Here is a 26,055-nt window from a genome sequence, read left to right on the forward strand (position 1 = left end):
GAAATAGATACTGAAGGGTTTTCCAGAGATGGTTAACACAGGAGTTGAGCCCTAATGGATGAAAAAGGAAGAAAAGGAAAGCATAGCTTTGCAGGCTGAAGTAAGGCAAGTAGTTCTATGTGATTATAGATAATGTTAGAAAGACTAGCTGGAAGCTTGACAGAGTAAGTACTTTGATGGTAAGGACAGAGTAGGGAGTTGCCAAGGAGTTTTTAACAGAAATATGTTGTGATCTGAGTCGTTTTGTAGAAAGAAAACTGTCAGGAATATATTTGGCTTAGCACAACCCAATCCTGCTTAGAGAAACTATACAGGCACACTACACTAGCAGAGACTCTAAAACAATATCTCTCTACACCATGTAGGGATATCATTGTTTCCCACTGGAAAATTCACTAGAAGACAAAATCTAAAATTTATTCGCAAACAGAACTCAAAAAAATACTGTAGACCAACAAATGACAATGAAGAGAATTAGACAAATCACTAAAAAGAGAAATGATACAGTTAATAAATATTTGAAAATATAATCACCTTCACTTTCTGGAAAACAACATATTTTTAAAACAACAAGACATCTGTTGTGCATCTGTTATGCAAAACAATTTATGCAATTGGCCTAGATTTTCAAAATGATAATACTCAAAGTTGTGATGGTATTGTGGAAAAACCACTTTGTTCAAATGGGAGGATAAATGGGCACAAACTTCCTAGAAAGCAATTTTACATTATTAAGACCCTTTAAAAAGGACAAAGTCTAGATTCCCTAGAAATACAGCTTGGACAGGAAATACAGACAACCTGGATGGGAGGGGAATTTCGGGGAGAATGGGTACATGGATATGTATGGCTGAGTCCCTTCACTGCTCACCTGAAACTATCATAAGATTGTTAACCAGCTATACCAAAGTGCAAAATAAAAGTTTAAAAAAAAAAGAAAAGAAAGAAATATAACCTAAAGAAATAAAGATACATATGAAACATTTCAAAAATGCTCCTCCTAGAATTATATATTCAAACAAAATACTAGAAACAAGTCAATTTCCTAATAGGGGAATGATCAATTATAGCATATCTATTATTTAACTACTAAAAAAAGTTTTCAAATAATTTTTAATGACATAAATGAGTCATATCAAAAGAAAAAAGCAAAATACAAAGCTATTACATGGTTTTTTTTGCATATATACAAAAAAACAAAAAATACAAGGAATAATACTTTACTCCAAAAAGTAGAAATTTTGATTTTTCTGTGTTATTATATTTTGAATTGATTAATTTTAGTTAAAGATTCACCTCTTCCAGGAAGTCTCTCTGACCTCTAGACTGGGCTAAGTACTCTGTCTTCAGTGTCTCTATGACAGTTCATGAAAATCCCCATCATCGTCCACATTATACTGAAATTATCTACTTGTTTCTCTCTCTCCCCACAAAATGAGAATTCATGAAACTAGAAATGGCATGTTAATCATCTCTGGCACACTGAAGATATTTAAAACTTAGGGAACTAAGACAGACTTAAACATTTCTCTTTGGCTCAGAATAGCTACATGTCTGGTTTTAATAGTGCTGGAACAATAATTCAAGTGGTCCCAATAGGACTGACTGGCTCTCTTATTGAGCCCTATCCAGGCCAATAGTGTTAGTTGTAAGCAGGAACTTCAACATTCTCCCATGCCACGACCTAGGACAATAACCTGAACTCCCAAACTAATCCACTCTTCCTGGAACCTGTAGGCCTAGCTAAACCCAGCTTCTGGTGAAGGTGTATACCTAATACATGCACTGCCCCATCCATTACTCCATGGACCACAACTCTGGACAACCCTGGAACAGCTAAAGACTTTGGGTTGAGGGTTGGAATATTAAATAGTAGTTCCATTTCTCATATTTTAGAGGCAAGAGGGGTGGGAAAGGCCTTATAATACAATCCCTTTATTTCTCTCTGGCATTCCTCAAATATCAAAGTCTCTAAAATTCTCTGACCCCTGGATCTACCTAGATGATCCTTTTTTTTTTTGTCCAGAGTAGACTCCAGTTTTCTCTATTAAGAAGATGAAAACGTTCCACCAGAAAGTTGCCCTGTGAATTACTTTCTGGAAAATATTCTACACTGCATGCTCCACCCAGCTCTTGGATAAAGTTTTTCTGTGTCAGAGCAATGACACGCTGGTCTCACACTCCCTGGGCCCTCTATATTTTCTAGCTATCAGGGGGGTTCGGGCTTTATGGTTTTATTTGTAATCTGCTAATATATATCTGGCTTCCCAGGTGGCTAAGTGGTAAAGAATCTGCCTGCCAATACAGGAGACACAGGTTCAATCCTTGGGTCAGGAAGATTCTCTGGAGAAGGAAATGGCAACCCACTCCAGTATTCTTGCCTGGGAAATCCCATGAACAGAGGAGCTTGGTGGGCTACAGTCAATGGGGTCGCAAAGAGTCAGACATGACTCAGCAACTGGACAACAATACATAGGCAAGTATGTAAATAACAATCTTTTCTCTTCTGAACTTCTTTCCTAATCATAAGAGCCACTGCTGGGAACTATGTTGTCGACTTGGTTAATTGGGAGATTTTTACGCTAGGGATGGTGGTCAATAATTAGGTATCATTTCAGTAGGACTAAAATTAGTTCGACATTATCAGTACCAGATTTGAAACTTCATGACAAATTGGCATGAACAAATTTGCATGCCAATTCGAAGTACTTATGCTGTGATACTTTGCACTAATTTGCATATGCTATTACAATTTCTACCTTTTTAGACATCTAGTATTCAAAAATGTTCTCTACTTTACAAGGCCTACATTGAATATTGTTTTCTTATCATTCTTTGTATCTCAATTCCAGTCTTGTTTCTTCTTTACTCCTAGAAGAGTGAGCAAAGAGATACAAAGAAAGGACAAAATTTGGAGTGAAGAAAAAAAGAAAACTCTGAAGTGATTCACCAAAACACAATAAAAGGTCCTCACTGATAGTCTACATATAAGGAGTGACGGCATCTCTGTGCCTTGGCACCCAAAAGAATTAAGGCCAAAGGCAAAAAAGAAAAGCAAAGGTCTTATGGAATTACTTTCTATAATGAAGTGTCAAGTGAAAAAGAGAAAGTCCAACAGAAAATAGGACAGATACTGAGCAGTACTTCTCCAAGTGGGAAGTGATGTTGTAGCATGTTAGTTACCTGAGGGGGAGCAAATAGAGGAAGACAGGTCCCTTTTTCTATTTATTCTTTTTCTTGCTCTTATAAGAAAATTAGGTTCTATTATTTTAAAAAAATAATAATAATCTATTTTTAGTACCCAAGTTTCAGAAGAAAATAGTAAGTGAAAGAAGGCAAATCTCCAGTAAAGCCATGGACCTAATAACTTCCATAGCTGTGACCCCCAAACCTATTTCTAATAAAGCAAGCGTTGGCAGAGCTAAAGCCTCAAGGGGATTAAGTTTGGATGCTCCGGGCCCTGCTGATAGAGACAGTAAACAGACTATATGGTAGAGGTCAGTAACTTTCAACACATATCTAATAACTGAGTCTAGAAAGAGAAAAAAAAAAAACCCTCAGCTTCCCCCTTTTGGCAGAAAGCTTTACTTTTCTACATTTTAAAATGACTTACAGTTCATATGGTTTCCAGACCTGCTCTCCAGAAGCAAGGGCACAGTTCCATGCCTGGGTCTCTCAGCTCTCCACATGTGATTTATCAGGCAGCCAGCCAGATGAATATTTGATTTGAAAATGAAGCCATAAATTTAGCAGTGTGAAGGGGGAAAGTGTGCCTGAATGCAAATGTCTGGAAAAGGGCAAGCTAACCAGACGAGGCAAACTGGGTTAACAGGATTCATTAGCAGGCAATTCACAAAGTCCTGCTGGAGGGCAACATCAGATGCAGACACAAGGAAACCCATCTCCACATCCTCATCCCCAGTGTTGAGAGCGGCCAGGGATCCCCCATTTTTGTTTTTCTGACATGCTGCAACCTGGGGACAGCTGAGAAGCAAACAGTAAGCATTGCTTCAAATGCTTCCTGGAGCTCTGCTAATTCAGAAATGAAGCCCAGATGGACCAAAGCCTCTCCCTTTCTTTAATGTCAAACACAGTCTCAGGCACCTTAAAGTACAGCAACATCAGGGAGACTCCAAATAACACAAGGCATTTGGGTTAAAGATTGGTCTGACATCCAATGACCCCACAGCAGACACCATTCTCCAGTGGCGATGACAGCAGACAATGATGTGCACAGAATATGCAATATGTGGATACCCCACTTTCCCATATTAGTTGCAGGGAAGAAGAAGGATAGGGAATACTAAAAAGATATTCTGATCTTGCCTCAAAGTGAGCTGTTTAATTTAAATGCATTTAGTTCATCCATCACATAATTCAGTTCAGTTCAGCCGCTCAGTCGTGTCCAACTCTTTGCGACCCCGTGAATCGCAGCACGCCAGGCCTCCCTGTCCATCACCAACTCCCGGAGTCTACCCAAACCCATGTCCATCGAGTCAGTGATGCCATCCAGCCATCTCATCCTCTGTCGTCCCCTCCTCCTCCAGCCCCCAATCCTTCTCAGCATTAGGGTCTTTTCCAATGAGTCAACTCTTCACATGAGGTGGCCAAAGTATTGGAGTTTCAGCTTCAGCATCAGTCCTTCCAATGAACACCCAGGACTGATCCCCTTTAGGATGGACTGGTTGGATCATCACATGATTGATTATTGAGTCTCAACTCCATGCAGGATGCTGCTTAGTCAGGTGATGCAAATACAGAGACTGTCTCAGCCTCCAGTAACTTAAACTGACATGACAAACAAGCAGAGCAGGACAACTCCCCTCTCCCACATCTATCATGACCCCCTTCCACTGGCTTTTCCTCCATGCAACAAACATGCACTTTTCCAAAAGCAAATCCTTCCACATATTCTCTCTGTTTTTAGGAAAACACTCAAACTCTCAATGTGGTCTTCAAGGCCCTTCAGGCTCTGACTTTGGACCATTTTTCCAGCCTCGCTTTACACTGCTTTTCTCTCAGTCTTGCCCTTTGCGCGTCTGCCATGATCACATCCTCCTTTCCACCACAGGGCCTTTGTACATGCTGATCCCTCTGTCTGTAATTCTCCTCCTTATCCCATCACCCCACCCCTCATCTAATTAACTCCTAGTTGTCATAAGCTCTCAGCTTAAATTTACTACTTTTGCCAAGAGCCCTTTTCTAAACTTCCATACCTCTGTCCACTCCCCCTGCCACACACACCCAAAAAAACCCATTCTTCAGAATCATACATTTCCTCAGCAGCACCCGCCTTGGCTCATAATTACACACCACTTAGCGTGACTGCAGTGGTTCTCCCTTATCTGTGGTTTTAGTTTCTGCAGTTTTAGTTACTGGCAGCCAGCCACAGTCTGAAAACATCAAATGGAAAATTTCTGAAAAAATTCATAAGTTTTAAATCATGCACTGTTCTGAGTAGCATGAAGAAATCTTGCTCTGTCCTGCTCCATCCTACCTGGGACATCAACCAGGCCTTTGTTCAGTGTACCCCACCCGTTAGTCACTTAGTAGCCACCTAGGTTATCAGATCATTGTCACAGCATTGCAGTGCTTGTGTTCAAGTAATCCTTACTTTACGTAATAATGGTTCCTAAGCATGGGAATAGTGATGCTGGCAATTCAGACATTTTCTTACTGTGCCTAGTTTTAAAATTTTGTCATAATTATTATGTATGTGTGGGAAAAAACATAGCATATATAGGGTTTGGTACTGTCCATGATTTCAGGCAGCCATGGGGGAGAGGGGGTGGTCCTAGATAAGGCTTCCCTCATAGCTCAGTCAGTAAAGAATCTGTCTGCAATTCAGGAGACCCGGGTTCGATTCCTGGATTGGGAAGATCCTCTGGAGAAGGAAATGGCAATCCACTCCAGTATTCTTACCTGGAGAATCCCATGGACAGAGGAGCCTGGCAGGCTACAGTCCATGGGGTCCAAGAGTCACACACGACTTAGCAACTAAACCACCACCACTGTATTTTATTAAGTCCACCCTTCCCACTAGATACTGTCTTTATGGTTGGAGAGACCATATCTACTGGGGTTCACTCAATTTCTGGTACCTAACAGTAACTGATGTAATAAGCATCAAAAATACAAATAAATCAAATGTAAGAAGACCATCATGACACTATGTGCTGTAATAGAGACAAGCAGGATTTGGGAGCATCTGGTCAAGGCATTAACCCTGGGAACATCATGCTCTGAACTGTTTTCTGACACTTCATGCTACACTTTCTCCCATTTGGAATACAATATTCTCATTGTTGGAAGATGCTATGGTTAAAATCCCTTTCTTCTTTCCCTAATATATTCTGTAACTTACTCTCACACCTAACTTTCCTCTCCCATCATCATATTTATTCCCATTATATTCATCCTTACATTTCCAGTCTCCCATTTTGTGTTAAGTCTTTTTATACTGACTTCACTTTTAAGATCTTCACCATCACCACAAAGATGAAGAGGATCACAGAGCCTTAGTCCTAAGGGCTGGAAAGGACCTTGACTATCTGACCCAATGGTACTCAAACTTCAACATGCATAAGAATCCCATAAGGTGCTAGCAGAGTCCTCTCCCAGACTCAGAGATTTTGATTCAGGAGGTCTGGTAAAAGCAGTCCTCAGATCTCACTGAGAGAAGTACTATATATGTCCAGAAATGCTTGTGCTGGCCCCTCAGGGGCCACCACAGAGGGTAAGAAGGCAGCTGAGGACCCCAGCTATACTTGTATATATTCTATACACTGGACTTCTATATAAGATTTCATTTGAAAGGGATCTTCTGGTTGGAAAAAGTTTTTAAATCACTGATATCCACTCTCTTGTTTTATAGATGAGAAAATTGAAGTCCTTGGTCCTTAGTCACACAGCAAATTAGTGACAAGGCAGAAATAAGACATCAGCTTCCTGACACTAGACTGGTGGGCTGTCCCTGATAACCACACTCCTGTGTCATTCAATACTCCTATGATGAGATGTCTATACATGACAATGACAGTCACAGATGGACCACGTTTCACCAAAGCAGGCAGTTTCACACATGAGAGAATGGATTCATGCTAATTCATCTATCTGTATTTTTCATCCAGCATGTTCTCAGGCTCCAGGTGTTAGTCACCTTTATGACCTGTACATGCTCAGCCGTTCAGTCAGTTGCAAAGCTGACTCTTTGCAAACGTATGGACTGCAGTCTGCCAGGCGCCACTGTGCATGGGATTTTCCAGGCAAGAATACTGGAATGGGTTGCCATTTCCTCCTCCAGGGTATCTTCCCAACCCAGGGATCAAATTCACATCTCTTACATCTCCTACATTGGCAGGCAGGCTCTTTACCACTTAGCCACCTGGTAGGCCCTTCATGACCTGGACCCTTCCCTAATTCTCTACTGTCAATTTTTCCATGATTTATCCTGAGACAATGGTATCTCTGCTACTAGCCTCCCAAAACTTGGGTAAAGATCCTCCCATGTGTGTTCTCCAGTTCTGTGGCCATTACTGAATTTTCCAAATTTACTGGCATACTGAGTGCAACACTTTCACAACATCATATTTTAGGATTTTAAATAGCTCAGTTGGAATTTCATCACCTCCACTAGCTTTCTTTGTAGTAATGCTTCCTAAGGCCCACTTGATTTCACGCGCCAGGATGTCTGGTAATGAGTGACCACACCATCATGATTATCCAGGTCACTAAGAACTTTTTGTACAATTCTTCTCTGTTTTCTTGCCACCTCTTCTTAATATCTTCTGCTTCTGTTAGGTCCATACCATTTCTGTCCTTTATTGTGTGCATCTTTGCATAAAATGTTCCCTTGGTATCTCTAATTTTCTTGAAGAGATATCTAGTCTTTCCCATTCTGTTATTTTTCCTCTATTTCTTCGCATGATATCTGAGGAAGGCTTTTTTATATCTCCTTGCTCTGCATTCAAATGAGTATGTTTTTCCTTTTCTCCTTTGCCTTTAGCTTCTCTTCTTTTCTCAGCTATTTGTAAGGCCTCCTCAGACAACCATTTTGCCTTTTTGCATTTCTTTTTCCTGGGGATGCTCTTGATCCCTGTCTCCTGTACAACGTCATGAACCTCCGTGCATAGTTCTCCAGGCACTCTGTCTATGAGATCTAACCCCTTGAATCTATTTCTCACTTCCACTGTATAATCATAAGGGATTTGATTTAGGTCATTCCTGAATGGTCTAGTGGTTTCCCAACTTTCAATTTAAGTCTGAATTTGGCAAAAAGGAGCTCATGATCTGTGCCACAGTCAGCTCCTGGTCTTGTTTTTGCTGACTGTACAGAGCTTCTCCATCTTTGGCTGCAAAGAATATAATCAATCTGATTTCGGTACTGACCATCTGGTGATGTCCATGTGTAGAGTCTTGTGTTGTTGGAAGAGGGTATTTACTATGACCAGTGCGTTCTCTTGGCAAAACTCTGTTAGCCTTTGGCCTGCTTTGTGACAGAAGAACTATACAAAAAAGATCTTCATGACCTAGATAACCATGATTGTGTGATCACTCACCTAAAGCCAGACATCCTAGAATGCAAAGTCAAGTGGGCGTTAGGAAGCATCACTACAAACAAAGCTAGTGGAAGTGATGGAATTCCAGTTGAGATATTTCAAATCCTAAAAGAGGATGCTGTGAAAGTGCTGCATTCGATATGCCAGCAAATCTGGGAAACTCAGCAGTGACCAGAGGACTGGAAAAGGTCAGTTTCCACTCCAATCCCAAAGAAAAGCAATGCCAAAGAATGTTCAAACTACCGCACAATTGCATTCATTGCACAGGCTAGCAAAGAAATGCTTAAAATTCCCCAAGCCAGGCTTCAACAGTACGTGAACCGTTAACTTCCAGATGTTCAACATGAATTTTGAAACGTCAGAGGAACCAAAGATCAAATTGCAAACATCTGTTGGATCATCAAAAAAGCACGAGACTTCCAGAAAAACATCTACTTCTATTTTATTGATTATGCCAAAGCATTTGACTGTGTGGATCACAACAAACTGTGGAAAATTCTGAACGAGACAGGAATACCAGACCAGCTGACCTGCCTGATGATAAATCTGTATGCAGGTCAAGAAGCAACAGTTAGAACTGGACATGGAACAACAGACTGATTCCAAATCGGGAAAGAAGTATGTCAAAGCTATATTTTGTCACCTTGCTTATTTAATTTATATGCAGAGTACATCATGAGAAACGCTGGGAGGGCTGAAGCACAAGCTGGAATCAAGATTGCTGCAAGAAATATGAATAATCTCAGATATGCAGATGACACCACCCTGATGACAGAAAGTGAAGAACTAAAGAGCCTCTTGATGAAAGTAAAAGAGGAGAGTGAAAAAGCTGGCTTAAAACTCAAAATTCAAAAAACAAAGATCATGACATCCAGTCCCATCACTTCATGGCAAACAGATGGGGAAACAATGGAAACAGTGAGAGACTATTTTCTTGGGCTCCAAAATCACTGCAGATGGTGACTGCAGCCATAAAATTAAAAGACACTTGCTCCTTGGAAAAGAAGTTATGACCAACCTAGACAGCATATTAAAAAGCAGAGACATTACTTTTCCAACAAAGGTCCATCTAGTCAAAGCTATTATTTTTCCCATAGTCATGTACAGATCCGAGAGTTAGACTATAAAGAAAGCTGAGCGCAGAAGAATTTATGTTTTTGAACTATGGTGTTAGAGAAGACTCTTGAGAGCCTCTTGGAATGCAAGAAGATCCAACCAGCCCATCCTAAAGGAAATCAGTCCTGACTATTCATTGGAAGGACTGATGGTGAAACTGAAACTCCAATACTTTGGCCACCTGATGCGAAGAGCTGACTCATTGGAAAAGACTCTGATGCTGGGCAAGATTGAAGGCGGGAGGAGAAGGGGACGACAGAGGATGAGGTGGTTGGATGGCATCACCAACTCGATGGACATGAGTTTGAGTAAGCTCCAGGAGCTAGTAATGGACAGGGAAACCTAGCGTGCTGCAGTCCATGGGGTCGCAAAGAGTCTGACACGACTGAGCGACTGAACTGATACTGAACTGATCTTTGCATGAAATGTTCCCTTGGTATCTCTAATTTTCTGGATGATCTCTAATCATTTCCATTCTATTATTTTCCTCTATTACTTTGCATTGTTCACTTAAGAAGTCTTTCTTATCTCTCCTCAATATTCTTTAGAACTCTGCATTCAGCTGTCTATGTCTTTTCTTTTCTCCTTTGTCTTTCACTTATCTTCTTTTCTCAGCTGTTTGTAAGACCTCCTCAGATAACCATTTTGCCTTCTTTTTTTTTAATTTTAATTACCCTATTTTTTTCCCATTTATTTTTATTAGTTGGAGGCTAATTACTTTACAATATTGTAGTAGTTTTTGCTATACATTGACATGAATCAGCCATGGATTTACATGTGTTCCCCATCCTGATCCCCCCTCCTGCCTCCCTCTCCATCCCATCCCTCTGGGTCTTCCCAGTGCACCAGCCCTGAGCACTTGTCTCATGCATCCAGCCTGGGCTGGTGATCTGTTTCACCCTTGATAGTATACTTGTTTCAATGCTGTTCTCTCAGAACACCCTACCCTCGCCTTCTCCCAGAGTCTAAAAGTCTGTTCTGTACATCTGTGTCTCTTTTTCTGTTTTGTATATAGGGTTATCGTTACCATCTTTTTAAATTCCATATATATGTGTTAGTGTACTGTATTGGTCTTTATCTTTCTGGCTTACTTCACTCTGTATAATGGGCTCCAGTTTCATCCATCTCATTAGAACTGATTCAAATGAATTCTTTTTAATGGCTGAGTAATATTCCATTGTGTACATGTACCACAGCTTTCTTATCCATTCGTCTGCTGATGGGCATCTAGGTTGCTTCCACGTACTGGCTATTATGAACAGTGTTGTGATGAACATTGGGGTACACGTGTCTCTTTCAGATCTGGTTTCCTCGGTGTGTATGCCCAGGAGTGGGATTGCTGGGTCATATGGCGGTTCTATTTCCAGTTTTTTAAGGAATCTCCACATTGTTCTCCATAGTGGCTGTACTAGTTTGCATTCCCACCAACAGTGTAAGAGGGTTGGGATGGTTTTCGTCACCACCTCCTGTACAATGTTACAAATCTCCACCCATAGTTTTTCAGGCACTTTGGGTGCAGCACTCAATATGGCAACAAATTTGGAAAACTCAGCAATGGCCACAGGACTGGAAAAGGTCAGTTTTCATTCCAATCCCAAAGAATATTGGGCAATGCCAAAGAATATTCAAACTACCATACAACTGCACTCATTTCAGTTGCTAACAAAGAAAGGCTCAAAATCTTTCAAACTAGGCTTCAACAGTACATGAACCGAGAATGTCCAGATGTTCAAGCTGCATTTAGAAAAGGCAGAGGAACAAAAGATCAAATTGCCAACATCTGCTGGATCATCAAAAAAGCAAAAGAATTCCAGAAAAACATCTACTTCTGCTTCATTGACTATGCTAAAGACTTTGACTGTGTGGATCACAACAAAATGTGGAAAATTCTTAAAGGGATGGAAATACCCGACCACTTTACCTGTCTCCTGAGAAACCTGTATGCAGATCAAGAAGCAATAGTTAGAACCAGACACAGAACAATGGATTGGTTCCAAATTGGAAAAGGAGTATAATAAGGCTGTCACCCTGCTTATGCAGAGCACATCAGGTGAAATACCAGGCTAGATGAATCACAACCTAGAATCAAGACTGCTGGGAAAGATATCAACAACCTCAAATATGCAGATGACACCACACTAATGGCAGAAAGCAAAGAGGAACTAAAGAGCCTCCTGATGAAGGTGAAAGAGAAGAGTGAAAAAGCTGGCTGAAAACTCAACATTCAAAAAACTGAGATCATGGCATCTGGCCTTATCACTTCAGGGCAAACAGATATGGAAACAGTGGAAGATTTTACTTTCTTGGACTCCAAAATCACTGCAGACTATGATTTTAAAAGACGCTTGTTCCTTAGAAGAAAAGCTATGATGAACCTACACAGAATATTATGAAGCAGAGACATCACTTTGCCAACAAAAGTCTGTATAGTCAAAGTTATGGTTTTTCTGGTAGTTGTGTACAGATGTGAGAGTTGGACCATAAACAAGAGTGAGTGCCAAAGAATTGATGCTTTCAAACTGTGGTGCTGGAGAAGACTCCTGAGAGTCCCTTAGAGAGCAAGGAGATCAAACCAGTCAATGCGAAAGGAAATCAACCCTGCATATTCACTGGAAGGACTGATGCTGAAGTGGTCAATACTTTGGCCACCTGATGCCAAGAGCTGGCCCATTGGAAAAGAAACTGATTTTTGGAAAGATTGAGGGCGGGAGGAGAAGGGGGTGACCAAAGATGAGACAGCTGGATGGCATCACCAACTCAATGGACATGAGTTTAAGCAAACTTGGGAAAGTGAAGGACAGGGAAGCAAGCATGGCATGCTGCACTCCATGGGGTTGCAGGGTCGGATACAACTTAGCGACTCAAAAACAATGCGTATTCTCCCAGAGCACATCATGCTTCCTTTTATCATGGCACCTATTGCTGTAAAATAATAGTCTGTTTGTCCACCTTTTCCTCTGGACTCTAGGGAAAGAACATGGTTCTTAATAATCCCTGTATCCCTAGTGTTAGCATAGTGGCTGGTACAGAGGTGTTACATAAACGTAGATTTAATGATAGATAGGTGAGTAGTAAACATGAATTCCTGCCACTACTCTCAAGGCTCCTGTAAAATGTCTACTTCTTATCTCTGATGAGGCCCAGGAGTGTGTTGATTGACACACAGAGAAAATTAGATCTAAATGAAACATCTCCTGTTGCCAACACAGTCCCCTTCAATCTTCACTGTAGTCTATGCATTCTCCTTCACAAAGCCCTCTCTAACCTCTCCATTTCTCAATGCTTTACTTTTCTTCTTTACCCCTGGAACACCCCCATACTGGGCTTAACACTGGAAATTAGTCAAGTTTAAAACCCAATATTTATTTTGAATTAATGTGTACTTTTCTAAAGCTTGGGCTTCCCTGGTGGCTCAGAGGATAAAGTGTCTGCCTGCAATGCAGGAGACCCGGGTTCAATCCCTGGGTTGGGAAGATCTCCTAGAGAAGGAAATGGCACCCCATTCCAGTACTCTTGCCTGGAAAATCCCATGGACAGAGGAGCCTGGCAGGCTACAGTCCATGGGGTCTCAAAGAGTCGGACATGACTGAGTGACTTCACTTTCTTTCACTTTCTTTTCTAAAGCTTAGAGAAAGTACACTTTTCGCACATACATTCTTCATTAAAAATGCTAACAATTTCTTTCACATCTTTAAAAACTATTCTTTCCCCATCATCCGAGTCAATTCCTTCTGAAATGTTCAGCATCACAATCTTAATTACACTTCCCTTTCTTCCTACCATTAGGAACTAGTCCACAATGCCCCAGTCAGAGTTTTTCTTTTCATGGGTTGCTGACAATATCACTCTTACAGCCCTCAAATTCTCAGATGCTTTTGAGTCTTTAATTCTAATTTAGAGATTATTACTCTTACTTCTATTCACACTGACCTCTCTTTTTCCTGTCACTATTATAAATCTATTCCTTGCCAGAAACCAAGAAAGAATTTTTTAAATTCCTAACGTGGAATAAGGAACTAGATCTTGGTTTTTGAGAATACTGTTCAAATTTAAAGGTGGTTTAATATTCCCTGAATTACAGCTTTAAGGCCCCATTTCCACCCAGGCTCCCAAGTCCTACTGAGGTTTTCTGTCACTTGGCATCAGTTTGTCTGTATACTGACAAAAAATTTAGAAAGCTGCACACTCCTAATGAGATGAGTTGTTTTGTTCACTCACCTTACCTGTGAGTAAAAACAATGAAATGTGAGTGTATCCTAGCAATTCTAGAGATAAACCTATTACATACAGTATATGCATGAATGTATTTTATTGGGAGCAGAAATTATCTTTTATTTAACTCTGCATCCCCAGCACATAGCATTCTGCCTGACACACAGTAGGGTTTAATAAATGCCTCAGTGAAAAGAAAAAATTAACAAATAAAGAGCATACAACCTCTGATTAAAAGCTAAAAAACAGTGAGCATTCGTTTCCTAAGTCCGCTGTAACAGTGGACCACAAAGTGGGTCTTAAAACAGTAAATTGTTGCTCTCTCACAGTTCCACAGGCTAGAAGTCCAAAATCAAGGGGTATGCACAGTGCTGCTCTCCCTACATGCTCTAGAGAAAGGATGTGTTCCATGCCTCTCCCCCAGCTCCCAATAGCCTCAGGCATCCTTGATTTGGGGCTCTACAGCTCCAATCTCGGCCTCCATACTCACCTTATCTTTTTGTCTATCTTCTTCCCTGCTCTTCTCTTATACACTTGTGATTGGATTACCAGGATGATCTCATCTCAAGATTCTTAATTATATAGGCAAAGACTCTTTATCCAAATAAGATCACATACACAGTTTCCAGTGGATCTAGCTTTTGGGGTGAGGGGAGCACCATTCAAGCCATGACAATAAGGTATAGTATGATCGCAATTATTTTTTAAATAGATAGTATGTGGAATAGAAAGAGAAAAGAAGAGGAGAAAACAAAGATACTCAGATGTAAGAGAAAAGGGAGCAATAAAATGCCTTCACAAGTTCATTGCAGTTAACACTGATCTGGATAGTGGAATCAAGAGAAATATCTATCCTCTCTTTATACTCTTTTTAAGTTGTCTTCATTTTCTACCCACAAAAGACAGATAATATATCAATCTAAAATGCATGGGAGAAGTGAACACATTGAGATTAATCTCAGAAGATTTAAAGCAAAATGCCCTTGTGGTAGAAATGTACACAGTTAATCAACAAATGCTGTCAGAATTTTTCCTGGGTTTGGTTTAGACAAACCAGTGGGCTCTGACTGAAGCCAAATTTACTTACTATAATAATATGATCTCTTTTAGCTTTCAGATTTTATCTTAAGAAGGCTTTACATTATTAAAATTAATGTTCTGACATTTCCAAGGCCTTTGTGATTTAGATTTATGTTTGTTTTTTCAAAAGAAATTCTAGATATCTCCTCATGACAACAGAGAAGTGATGCATAAACCTATTTTTTAAAAAAGAGAAGCAAGTTTTAAATGTTACATAGAATGTGGTGTATTTTTAGCTTCCATTGTCATCTCAGATAAAGTGGGTACTAGCTACAGAAGAGCCTGATATTTTGTGAGCAGCTGCAACAAAGTTTGTGTTCAGAGCCAAGGAAGAACCAAACTAGTTTGAGTAATAAAAGGGAGATAAATATGAGAAGCCCCAGAACTGAGAGAAGGAGACTGGAGTCAGCTATACTGAGCATTGGATGGGGCAAGGAGAAATGATACAGGCCAACAGCCAAGAAAGAGAACTCAGGACGAAAAATGTTAAAATGCAATTTCACATTGTTTGCTATGGAGTTTGAGAAATAAACTTCCTCGTTTATACCCCCTCCAAAATCTTCATTCAACTTTACCTTGCTCTCTAATGTTTTCATCTACAGGAGCAGGGGGTTCTTCAAGGGAGTTTTAAGAGGGAAAAAAAGTGGCTAACATCTGGATTATATAAACTTTAAAAAGCAATTAGGAGAGGCCTCTGAAAAAAAGCCCATGTGCAGAGTTTTGAAAGTGCTATAATTTCCTGTTATTTCAAGATGTACCTCATTTAGGCAAATAGCCACCATTTAGAAATTCAACACTTAAAAAATTGTATTCATTCAATATAATTGATTACAATGGAAAAATCATTTATAAGAACTACAACATCACAGCTTACATACAAAAATCAGTATAGTCCATCTGCAAAACTGACATGTAGAATCGCCCATGAAATGATCAGTCTAAGAGTTAAACTGAAATTAATTTGAGGGTGAAACTCCTTGAAACTATTCTTTTACTCTGAGTTAGCAGTGTGATCTAAAATTAAATCAATTTTAAACCATTTCCACTGAGTCCAAAAAGCACTGAGACTGCTCCCACTAGCTTGTTTTTTAATTCATTGTCATTTAAGCCCATAATAGTGTGTTTTATTAACATAGTTTTAAAAACAGAAGAATCAATATTTTTCACGTCAAATTTTCCTTCCCAATATGCAGAGCTATTCATATAGACCCTGAATAGCTGTCCCCTAGACCCAGTAGTGCCATTATAACATAAATTATCTACAATGGGCTCGAGGGTTTTAATAACACTGAAACTCGGTGCTCTGTCTTGTGTTCAACACAGAAGTTTCCACTCTGGTTGCAAACCATGGGCCCTGATGAAGAAAAGATAACTCAATGCAGAGTTCATCCATTCTCCCATGAAATGAATAGAATTCCAGAACCTTGCATGTTCCCACTCACCCAATTACAAGCAGCACACAGACACACTAAATATGCATCAGCTTCAGATTCATTAAGTTCATTGACCTCACTTAGTTTTTGTTAAGGAAGCTCAAGGGCAAAAAGAGCGTATTTAATAAGAAATAATAATCCGCTCTTACCCAAGACTGACATTTTGGATCATAATCCAACAAAGGATGATGACATATGTGAATTACCCCCTCCTGAGTCAGTTATTGCCAAGAATTCAACAGCAAATGATAGATCTTTTCACCACAGGTCTGCTGCTGCTACTACAAAGTCGCTTCAGTCGTGTCCGACTCTGTGCGACCCCACAGACGGCAGCCCACGAGGCTCCTCTGTCCCTGGGATTCTCCAGGCAAGAATACTGGAGTGGGTTGCCATTTCCTTCTCCAATGCATGCATACATGCTAAGTCGCTTCAGTCCTGTCCGACTCTGTGCGACCCTATGGACAGCAGCCCAACAGGCTCTTCTGTCCACTGGATTCTCTAGGCAAGAATAATGGAGTAGGTTGCCGTTTCCTTCTCCAGACCATAGGTCTACATACCTCTAATCTGGCAGTACAAATATGGGAAGAGTTCCTTCCTAGCTGCCTAAAGGATCTGCTAGCCTTCTGAATCACTATCCAAATTTCCTCAAGGAACTCTGCAAACCAAAACTGAGGCATATGAGTGCCATATAGCTCATAATTGCAATATAAAACTTATATTCAAACCATTTCAAATTATTGATGTTTGGGGATTTACATGTGTCACTAACACATTTTTTAAAGCAGAATATTCTGGAGCTTTTTTTCATGTTGTACTGTGATTAAGAAAAGATAAACTTGAAATTTGATGGCGGTGGTCTGACAGGAAACCCTTGTTTCAGGAAACTCCCATGTGTGGTAGAACTGAAACCTCCCACACTTTGGTCAACATACCCAACCTGGTCCTGCTCACACTTAAACCCGGGATACTCTGACAAAAGTTACTATCAGTGGACTGAGTAATAATCCTTCAAGTTTCAATTACTTAATATAGGAAATAACAGGTTCAGCGTAACCATTCTAGGTGGATTTGGTAAATACATCACAAAACCCAGTCTTATGGAAAAGGGTAACTATCAATTTAGAAAGATCAAGAAACTATACTTTAAAATTAAAAACAGAGTAAATATCAAGCAGTGAGGAAATGGTTATGTAAGTTATAAGATATGAATTCAAAGGAATACAGTCTTTAAAAATGCAACACTTAGAGAAGCTCAACAGGGAGGTGGTACATATATAATTATGGCTGATCTGTGTTGCTATATAGCTGAAACCAACAAAACATTGTAATGTTTCCCCAATTAAAAGTAAATTTTAAAAAATGCAACCCTTAAAAATTACATATATAAAAATAGAGATTTGGAAAATGGTAATGACATGGTGTTAAGTAAAAACAAGAGTAAAAACACACATATATACACAATTATGAAAAATCTTGAGATAGAAGAAAAAAACAGAAAGGAAATATAGGAAAATAGTAACAATAATTACTTTTGGATAGTGGAAGCATGAATGTTATTTTCTCCCGTCTACTTTTTTCTACCTCCCAAATTTCTCTTCATAAACATATGCTATTTTTATAACAGGAAAAAATACCAAATGAAAGAAAAAGAAAGGAAATTTTCTCTTCTAATATCCAATGGGAGATATCAAACTAGAAAATTTGATTAAACAAGGAGAAAATTTACTCCTACTGAATTAATACATTTGTTTTCATAATTATGCAGCATATCTAGGAATATCAGCCTTGAAGAGGGAAGACAATACTCTGCAGTACAGAAAGCCCTTGTCTTTCCCTAAAAATACTCAATTTCAAATGAAAAATGATTGAAGAAGATTGACAGGAGGAATTCTGTGAAAGAGCTTGGGAGATTTAAGCCAAGTGTGCCAAAGCTCAGGAAAATAAAAAGTGGAATGTGTTACATAAAAAGTTGATGGGCAAGAACAAACTGATATCTAGAGGAGTCAGGGAAGTGTCCCACCTGAAGGAGGGCAGGGCCAGCTCAGATTGTCCTAATACAGAAGTGTAAATTCAGAAGATGCTAGGTAAGTAACAAATACTAAGAAAAAGTAACACTGACTCAATTTGTTCATAGTAACACAAACCACCAGGCCAACAGCCAGCCAAAGCAAAAAGAGAGAATCCTGAGTTGAGAACCCAGAAGGTATCATGGCAGAGAGTTCATTTTCCTCTTTGCTGTTTTCTCATCTTAACCAAGAGCAGTGCCACCCAATAGAAATAGAATGCCAACCACAAATGTGGGCCACAAAGGTAATCTTAAATTTTCTAGTAGCCACATTCAAAAAAGTTTTTCAGAAGGTACATTAATTTTAATGTTATATTTAACCCAGTGTATACAAAATATAACTTCAAAAAGTAATTTAAAACAAATTATTAATGATACGTCTTACATTCTCTTTTTGGTACTGAGTCATTGAAACCTGGCATACACAATGTACTTAACAACGCATCTGAATTTGAGCCAGCCTCATTTCAAGTGCCCAGGAGCCCATGAAGCTAGCGGCTATCTAACTGGATAGCAGACTTCCATACTCCTTTCCTTGTCCCAAACCCATACGACTAGAAATGTTGATGGGACAGGACAAAAATTGGAAGCTGCATAAATACATGAAAGTCAAGAAACAATTCAGCGCTGAAGACAATACATGTAACAGGAAAGAAAGAAAAGATGAAAATGAGGAAAATTTAAATTTCTGAAAGAAAAGCTAGTAGAGTATAATCATTGATTGGCCATATGTTTGAATAAAACTGTGAGCCTTACTACAAGAAAATGTAAATCAGCATTACAGAGTTATTCTTTTGTGAGGCTCAGATAGTAAAGAATCCGCCTGCAATGCAGGAGACCCAGGCTTGATCCCTGGGTCAGGAAGATCCCCTGGAGAAGGGAATGGCAACCCACTCCAGTATTCTTGCCTGGGGAGTTCCATGGACAAAGGAGCCTGGTGGGCTACAGTTCATGGGGTTACAAAAGTCAGACACAACTGAGCGAATAACACTTTCACTTTCATATAAAAAGTTATACTATCATTTTAAAAAATCAATGAAATTCTTTCACTTGGATGTCTTTTACAATTTGAGAGATACAGGCATAGAGATAGAAGTGTGGATTAAAAAATGGCCTTGCCTAGAGGTTCTTGATGTGTCTGCATAGTAGAATCACCGTGGAAACTTGAAAACAAAACAAAACAAAACACCAAGGCCTCCCTTGCAAGCCACTCATTTACTTGCTCTGGGACTGGGTGGGGCACAGATACAACACACAGCCCAAGCTGAGCAGTGCTAGATGGAATGACCTCTGTGGAAACCTTCAGACTGGTTCACACAGCCTGGGTGTTTCTATGGTGGCAACTGGCCCAGGATGTTAGCATGCCCTGAAGAACCCTCATGAGAAACACTGAGTGTCTCCTGATATGTATTTCAAGAGGAAGAGGTAGAGTCAGCAGACGGCATTCATAACCTGGAAGAGAACGTTTACTTCCCATACATCAGACACAGCAATTTCTACAACATGGAATCATTCACTCCTGCCTAGTTTTAACACTAAAGTCGCCACAAGATTTTCTCAAAGGTTAATTGAACACCTATTTCTTAAGCACTTTCACATATTATAACAAACTACAGATGCAGAAGATTGGTCCTGACTGGAAAGGAACATAAGTAACAAAATCAAAAACATGAAATTGAAAAGGAAGTTTATAAAGAAAGAATCTTGTCTCCCTAATTATTGTGTGGCTTAGGTTAATAATGTTCATTAGCTTGCCCCATGCTAAGAATGTAGAGAAGTAATGCTCCAGGCACTAAAAGTAAGGATATATATGCTTATTCACATACATATTATATTTAGATAAACTATATATATTGTGTGTGTTAGTCGCTCAGTTGTGTCCAACTCTTTGAGACCTCATGGACTGTAGCCCGCCAGGCTTCTCTGTCTGTGGCATTCTCCAGGCAAGAATACTGGAGTGGATTGCCATTCCCTTCTCCAGGGGATCTTCCCAACCCAGGGATCAAACCTAGGTATCCTGCATTGCAGGCAGATTCTTTACCTTCTGAGCCACCAGAGAAGCCCACGAAACCATATGTATATACATATACGTAAACTAGACTTCTAATCACTCATGACATAATACAAAAATGTAGGCTTTGTGGTCTGACTACATCATCTCTATTTTATATGTAGTTTATATTATTATGTTTATATTTCTATAATTATATGCAAAGCCCTTCAGATGCAAAATAAATAGAGAAGATGTGATCTGACCACAAAGTCTACATTTACACATCATGTTGTGAGTGGTTAGAAGTCTAATTTAGGCTCTTACTTGCCATGGAATTGGAGTGGACAAGCCACTCCCTTTCTAGACCTTAATCTCAGCATCTCTAAAAAGAAGCACTATCACCACACCTTGGGGTTTTATCAGAATTAAATGTGGAAGCATGGAGCCCACACATGGTAGTTGTTGATTAAGTATGTGTTGAATCTGAATGTAAATGCCCACCTTCCTCACTTCTGAGAGCAGCAGAAGGGATACCTGAAGGCCAGAAGGAAAATTAATTGTCCCAAATCACATAGCGATCACTTACATAGATCATGTTTTCTGACTGTGCTTTCATCACACCCCCTTCCTCTCAGGGATCTCCTCCCCAAGACTGACCATGCCTCCCCTCCCTCCAGGACAAGCTGATGATACCTCCCATGCCCTAGTATGAACCTCAAGTTCAAGCCTTCTGCCAGAAGCACAAAGGGAAGCCACAGGTGCCTAGCAGTACCCAGCCCAGTGTGACACTCATCTCCAGTGACATCCAGACACCTGTGATTCTCTACAGGCTTTTTACTTTAACCCCGTGTCATGACCCACAGGTGCCTAAGATAGACACCAAAGCACTTTCCTAATATTTTCTGTTAACACTGCCATGGGATTACACATGCATTAACAACTCTTAAGTCAACTTCCCTGAAAGCAGATCCTGAGACGAGGATTCATACACAAAGAATTCATTAGGAAAGCACATCTGAGAGAAAATGGTAATGAAGATGAGAAGCACATGGAAGGGGAAGAAGCCACACAAGGGTATGACTGCAGGCAAAGTCCCACCTTCAGCCTGATCTCAACACGCACTTGCAGTGCAAAGTAAACCTCAGAGCTTATCCAACTCGAGGTAGGGGCACTGCTCTTTCTTACTCTTGCACTAACTGGTCATTGGTTCCAGTAGTCTGAGGGCAGTGCTCTGAAGAAAGTAGCAAGTGCAAGCCCTTTGAAGCAATGCAGACAGCAGCCCAGGGTGAGCCCAGCAACACAGTAGTGGTCTGACACGTCCCTCACAGCATCCTCTACAATCACCAGCTCCAAAGGAGGACTGAGAGCTCCCTGGGCTTTCTCAAATCTAAGCCCATCTGATGTCTCCAACTTTGCAAGTCCCAAAAAGTAAAAAGCCAATCTTGAAAGCCACAGTACATTTTGTGAAGACCACAATCCCAGCCACTGGTATTGGCTAGTAAAGGGACTCTGCAACATTTTACAGATAAAGCTCCTCTGGTAGATTGCCCTCTCAGCAAGAATACTTGTTACTGCTCAGTTTGAAAGTTCAACAGCCACTCAGCCACTGTGCTAGGCTCAAGGGACACAAACATGATCAACAGAGATGGCCTAAAGGAGTTCACAGTAGTAGATAATCTTAAAAATGGAAAATGCAGTGTGATTTTTAACCATATCTTAAAGAATACTCCATTCTCAGGACTGCCCTATGGTCCAGCAGTTAAGAATCCACCTTCCGATGGAGAGGACCCGGATTCGATCACAGGTGGGGGAACTAAGATCCGGTATGCCACAACTAAGACTTGATGCAGCCAAAAATAAATAAATAAATATTCTGAAAAAAAAGAACGCTCCATTCTGGATGTGTGCTTCCACCTTCAACTGTACAGAATCAGCAACAGTACTTTTCAAAATGTCACACATATAAAATTACAAAGAGATGCTACCTCAAAAGGAATTGACAAAGAGCTAAATGAAAGCACAAGTAAGCCAGTGCTACTTCTAATAATCATGACAAAGATTATTGTGTGGGACACATGCAACCATCAAGTTTCTGAATATCTATAAGTTACTGGATTACTCCCATGGCCTCCAGGTAGAGGCCTCAATATCTTTCACTGCCCAAATATGGTCACAAAATTTAACTGGTAATTTGAGATTCATTAAAAGATACACTGAAGGCTTTAGTTCAAATTCATCATGTAATTGCATATATTTTTAACATATTCCATATGAGATGATAATTCAAAGTAATGAGACTGATTATCAAATGTTCTTTGGGGAATTAGTCAGATCATATTATCAGATCTAATTCCCAGTCAGAACTGCAAGGCTTGAGAAATTCAAGATAGGCAACAGTCCAACTCAAAGCCATACACTACATCAGCTTACAAAAAGTCACCACCTCATAAGAACTTGCTCATCACCACAAAAGTACTCAGGGTCAGGACTAAACTCAAGTCTCTCTGAGTGCGAAACCCAGGCTTTTAAACGCCATGCTATAGTGGCGTTTCAAATTTCAATTCAAAATCTGCTGACACTGGAAACGAACCACATGGTTCCAAGCATCTTTAGGACGTATCCATGTCACACCAGGATCATACTCTCAAGAGGCTCTGTTTCTATAACTGTGGTTTTAGATTAAGATCATTTTTCTTCACTGTGCATTTAACACCATTTTCTAAAATAATCTAATAAAGGAAAACTATACGTATTCATTGCACTGTAAATAATCAGTCAATATTTTACTTATAGAAAGAGATTACTTTAATCCTACCAGTTATTGTCTAAGCTACCTAGCCCTTCTTGATGTCCATTTCTTGGAATTTTTCCATCTCATGTGATTAATTCATTTTATGATATTCCCTTTAAAAACTACATTCTTCACAGTATCCAAATGCTTCAAAATCATCAGCAGACATGACTGATTGCCAGACTGAAGTACAATGTTATAAATTTTCTTTGCCATATGTTATTATTAGAAAAAATGGGACAAAGAGACTAAGAAACAATGAAATGAAGGTTTAAAATTTACCTTTTTGAAAGTTTTCTGAAGGCATTTTTGCTATTGTTTGTGTGTAAATACACATTTTAAGCCATTTCAGGGTCAAGAACCATTCCCGTATATATTTTTTTATTGATGGATGAATTTTACAGCAATTAAACATCTGTGTTATGGTGGATAATCCATCCTAAACTCAACCATCAAGTTGGTACAAAGTTCTTATCAGTATACTTTATATGTGTTGAAGTCTCTCTAGCAATATTCCCAGAAATTACCAAATCAAATCATTCAAATACTTACTAAACGTCTACTACATAAAAGACATCATATGTGTGCCAGTTCCAAACAGTGTTAGATGGTTAGATCTAGAAATGAAAAAGTAACTATAGCATGTCTGTATTCGACAAAGGAAACCCCAAAGAAATTTATTTGAAGTAGAAGCTGAGCGGGTAGCACAAGCATTTGCTGAACATAAAAGAGAGCGATGAAGATACAAAGGACTTACACTGCAATTTTTAACAAGTTAAAAGGGGGAAGAAACATATATTCAACTAAAAGAGAAAGTCACCAATGATCAAGACCTGCTTGATGACCAGAAATATTAAAAGTAACTTAAAAAATGTATTTCTTACTTGCTGTCGATGAGCACTTCAGATTGCCGATTATTCACCTGATTATCACTCTTGTGGCGAAACTGAAAATCAAAGCGTTTGTGAAAAGATATATTAAATCAGTGCTCTGTGGTGACCTAAATGGGAAAGAAATCCCAAAAAGAGGGGATGTATGTATACATATGTACAGCTAATTCACAATGCTGTAGAGCAAAAACTAACACAACATTGTAAAACAAACATACTCCAATAAAAAATTTTTAAAACATATTGTCATACTTTGTCAGCACAAATAGCGACACTGAAAATACTTTGAGTTCATCTGTTTAGAAAACAACATCATCAGTCTAAAATGAGCATGACTTAGGCTTACCTTGGCCACAGCTCCATGTGTTCTAAATTAAGACCCTTCTCACTAAATCTCATTCTGGGTGTCACCAATGGAATAAGTCTGGCCACACGCTCTTGCAATTCCCACACATTTTTAGCTGTCTTCTAAGAAGACAATGTGCCCTTTACTCTGTCACATAGTTCCAGAGAAAACCATACATGAATTTTGATGTCTTCAACAAGGAATGGGGGCTTCCATTTTTCTCACATATGTGCTCAAGACTTTACTGAACATCATCCATTCTGTTTTATGGATTTCTTTGAAGTCAAGCAATTACTTGTAACAACATGTATTCTTATTCTCCAGAAATTCTAATTATTAACAGTGATCTTATGAAATACTGAACATTTAAAACAAAATCAAAATACAATACTGAACCACATTTGGTGTGGATTTATGTTTTTACGCCCAAGTGATCCTATTTCTTATGCTGTATTTCAGTAATGTAAATATCTTATATTGCTTAGAAGAATCCACACATTATGAGCCTTCTGCTAAACTAGTAAATGAGCAGCCATTCAGATAGGAACAGGCTAAAGTAGAGATAAAATGTTATTTCAATTGATTAGGCTAAATGCACAAATGAAGAGGCGGTAGTATCAGGAGATAAGAAATTTTGATTTCTAGATTTTAATCATCAGGATTATCACTTTTTCCTTAAAAAAAAAAAAAAACACCTAGCATTGTATTAATATCACAGTATATAAATTGTTTCAATCAGCCCTTCCCCTTTTCAACATCCCTACCAAATCCATCCCATTCTTTCTGTTATGCTATGCTCAGTGCATACAATTACACTGATTGCCATGTATAAGTAAATGAATATTACTAAAGAAAAATGATACTTAGCCTTTGTTAACAGGGAAAGAGTTTTACAACACTGCTAGAAGAGTAAATTAAGTCAACCCATCATTGGCATGCACACTTCTCTCCAGCAATAAGAATGGAAACGTTATTCTGTGAGAATATGTAATCTGAAAGGGGTGGATGTTCTGTTTTTCCCTCCATACCTATACCTCATCCTTCTACACTCTGCCCTGTGCCAGGGGATGCTCATCTACTGAATCCCTGCCTTTTGGCTACTGATTGGGCTTGGGTGGTATTGACAGAAAATCATGGGGTCAGAGGAGAGTAAAATGGGGGTATATATTCCTGGTTTCTACTGAACTGAGTCAGCAGTGGGTGCTTCCTCTATACATAGCCCTCAACTACAGCTCCAGGTCTGAGAACTGCCTCCTCCCTTTGCCCCTTCAGGCCTAGAAGTAGTACTGCCACCTTCATTGCTACCCTACGTACTTTTCCTCACTCACAACCCTTTTAATAATCCCTTCATTTTTAATCTTTCTCCAATCTTCCCCCATTCCACAGTGACATCTGTTTCCTGCCAAGACTCTAACTGATAAAGATATTATTGTTAAACTAGATATATTATCATAAAAATAAAAAGATATTCAAGCATTCACTATAGAAGAGACAAAAGGAGACTCTATATCTAACCTGAACAAGCTTCCCAGGTGGCACTAGTGGCAAAGAACCCACCTCCCAAGTAGGAG

The 26,055-nt window shown here is 39.4% G+C and overlaps 1 protein-coding gene across 5 annotated transcripts in view; it reads right to left on the minus strand.

Moving 5' to 3' along the window:
- ATP8B4 (ATPase phospholipid transporting 8B4 (putative)) overlaps positions 1-26,055 on the minus strand; it is a 265,518-nt gene that overhangs the window by 163,226 nt on the left and 76,237 nt on the right. For all 5 annotated transcript variants that reach the window (XM_043920126.1, XM_043920124.1, XM_043920122.1 and 2 more), the window contains exon 6: positions 24,133-24,194. In XM_043920126.1, coding sequence (XP_043776061.1) covers positions 24,133-24,194 — 62 coding nt within the window. The remainder of the gene's footprint in view (positions 1-24,132; positions 24,195-26,055) is intronic.

This window comes from Cervus elaphus, chromosome 12 (assembly GCF_910594005.1).
Source record: "Cervus elaphus chromosome 12, mCerEla1.1, whole genome shotgun sequence".
NCBI classification, from domain to species: Eukaryota; Metazoa; Chordata; class Mammalia; order Artiodactyla; family Cervidae; genus Cervus; species Cervus elaphus.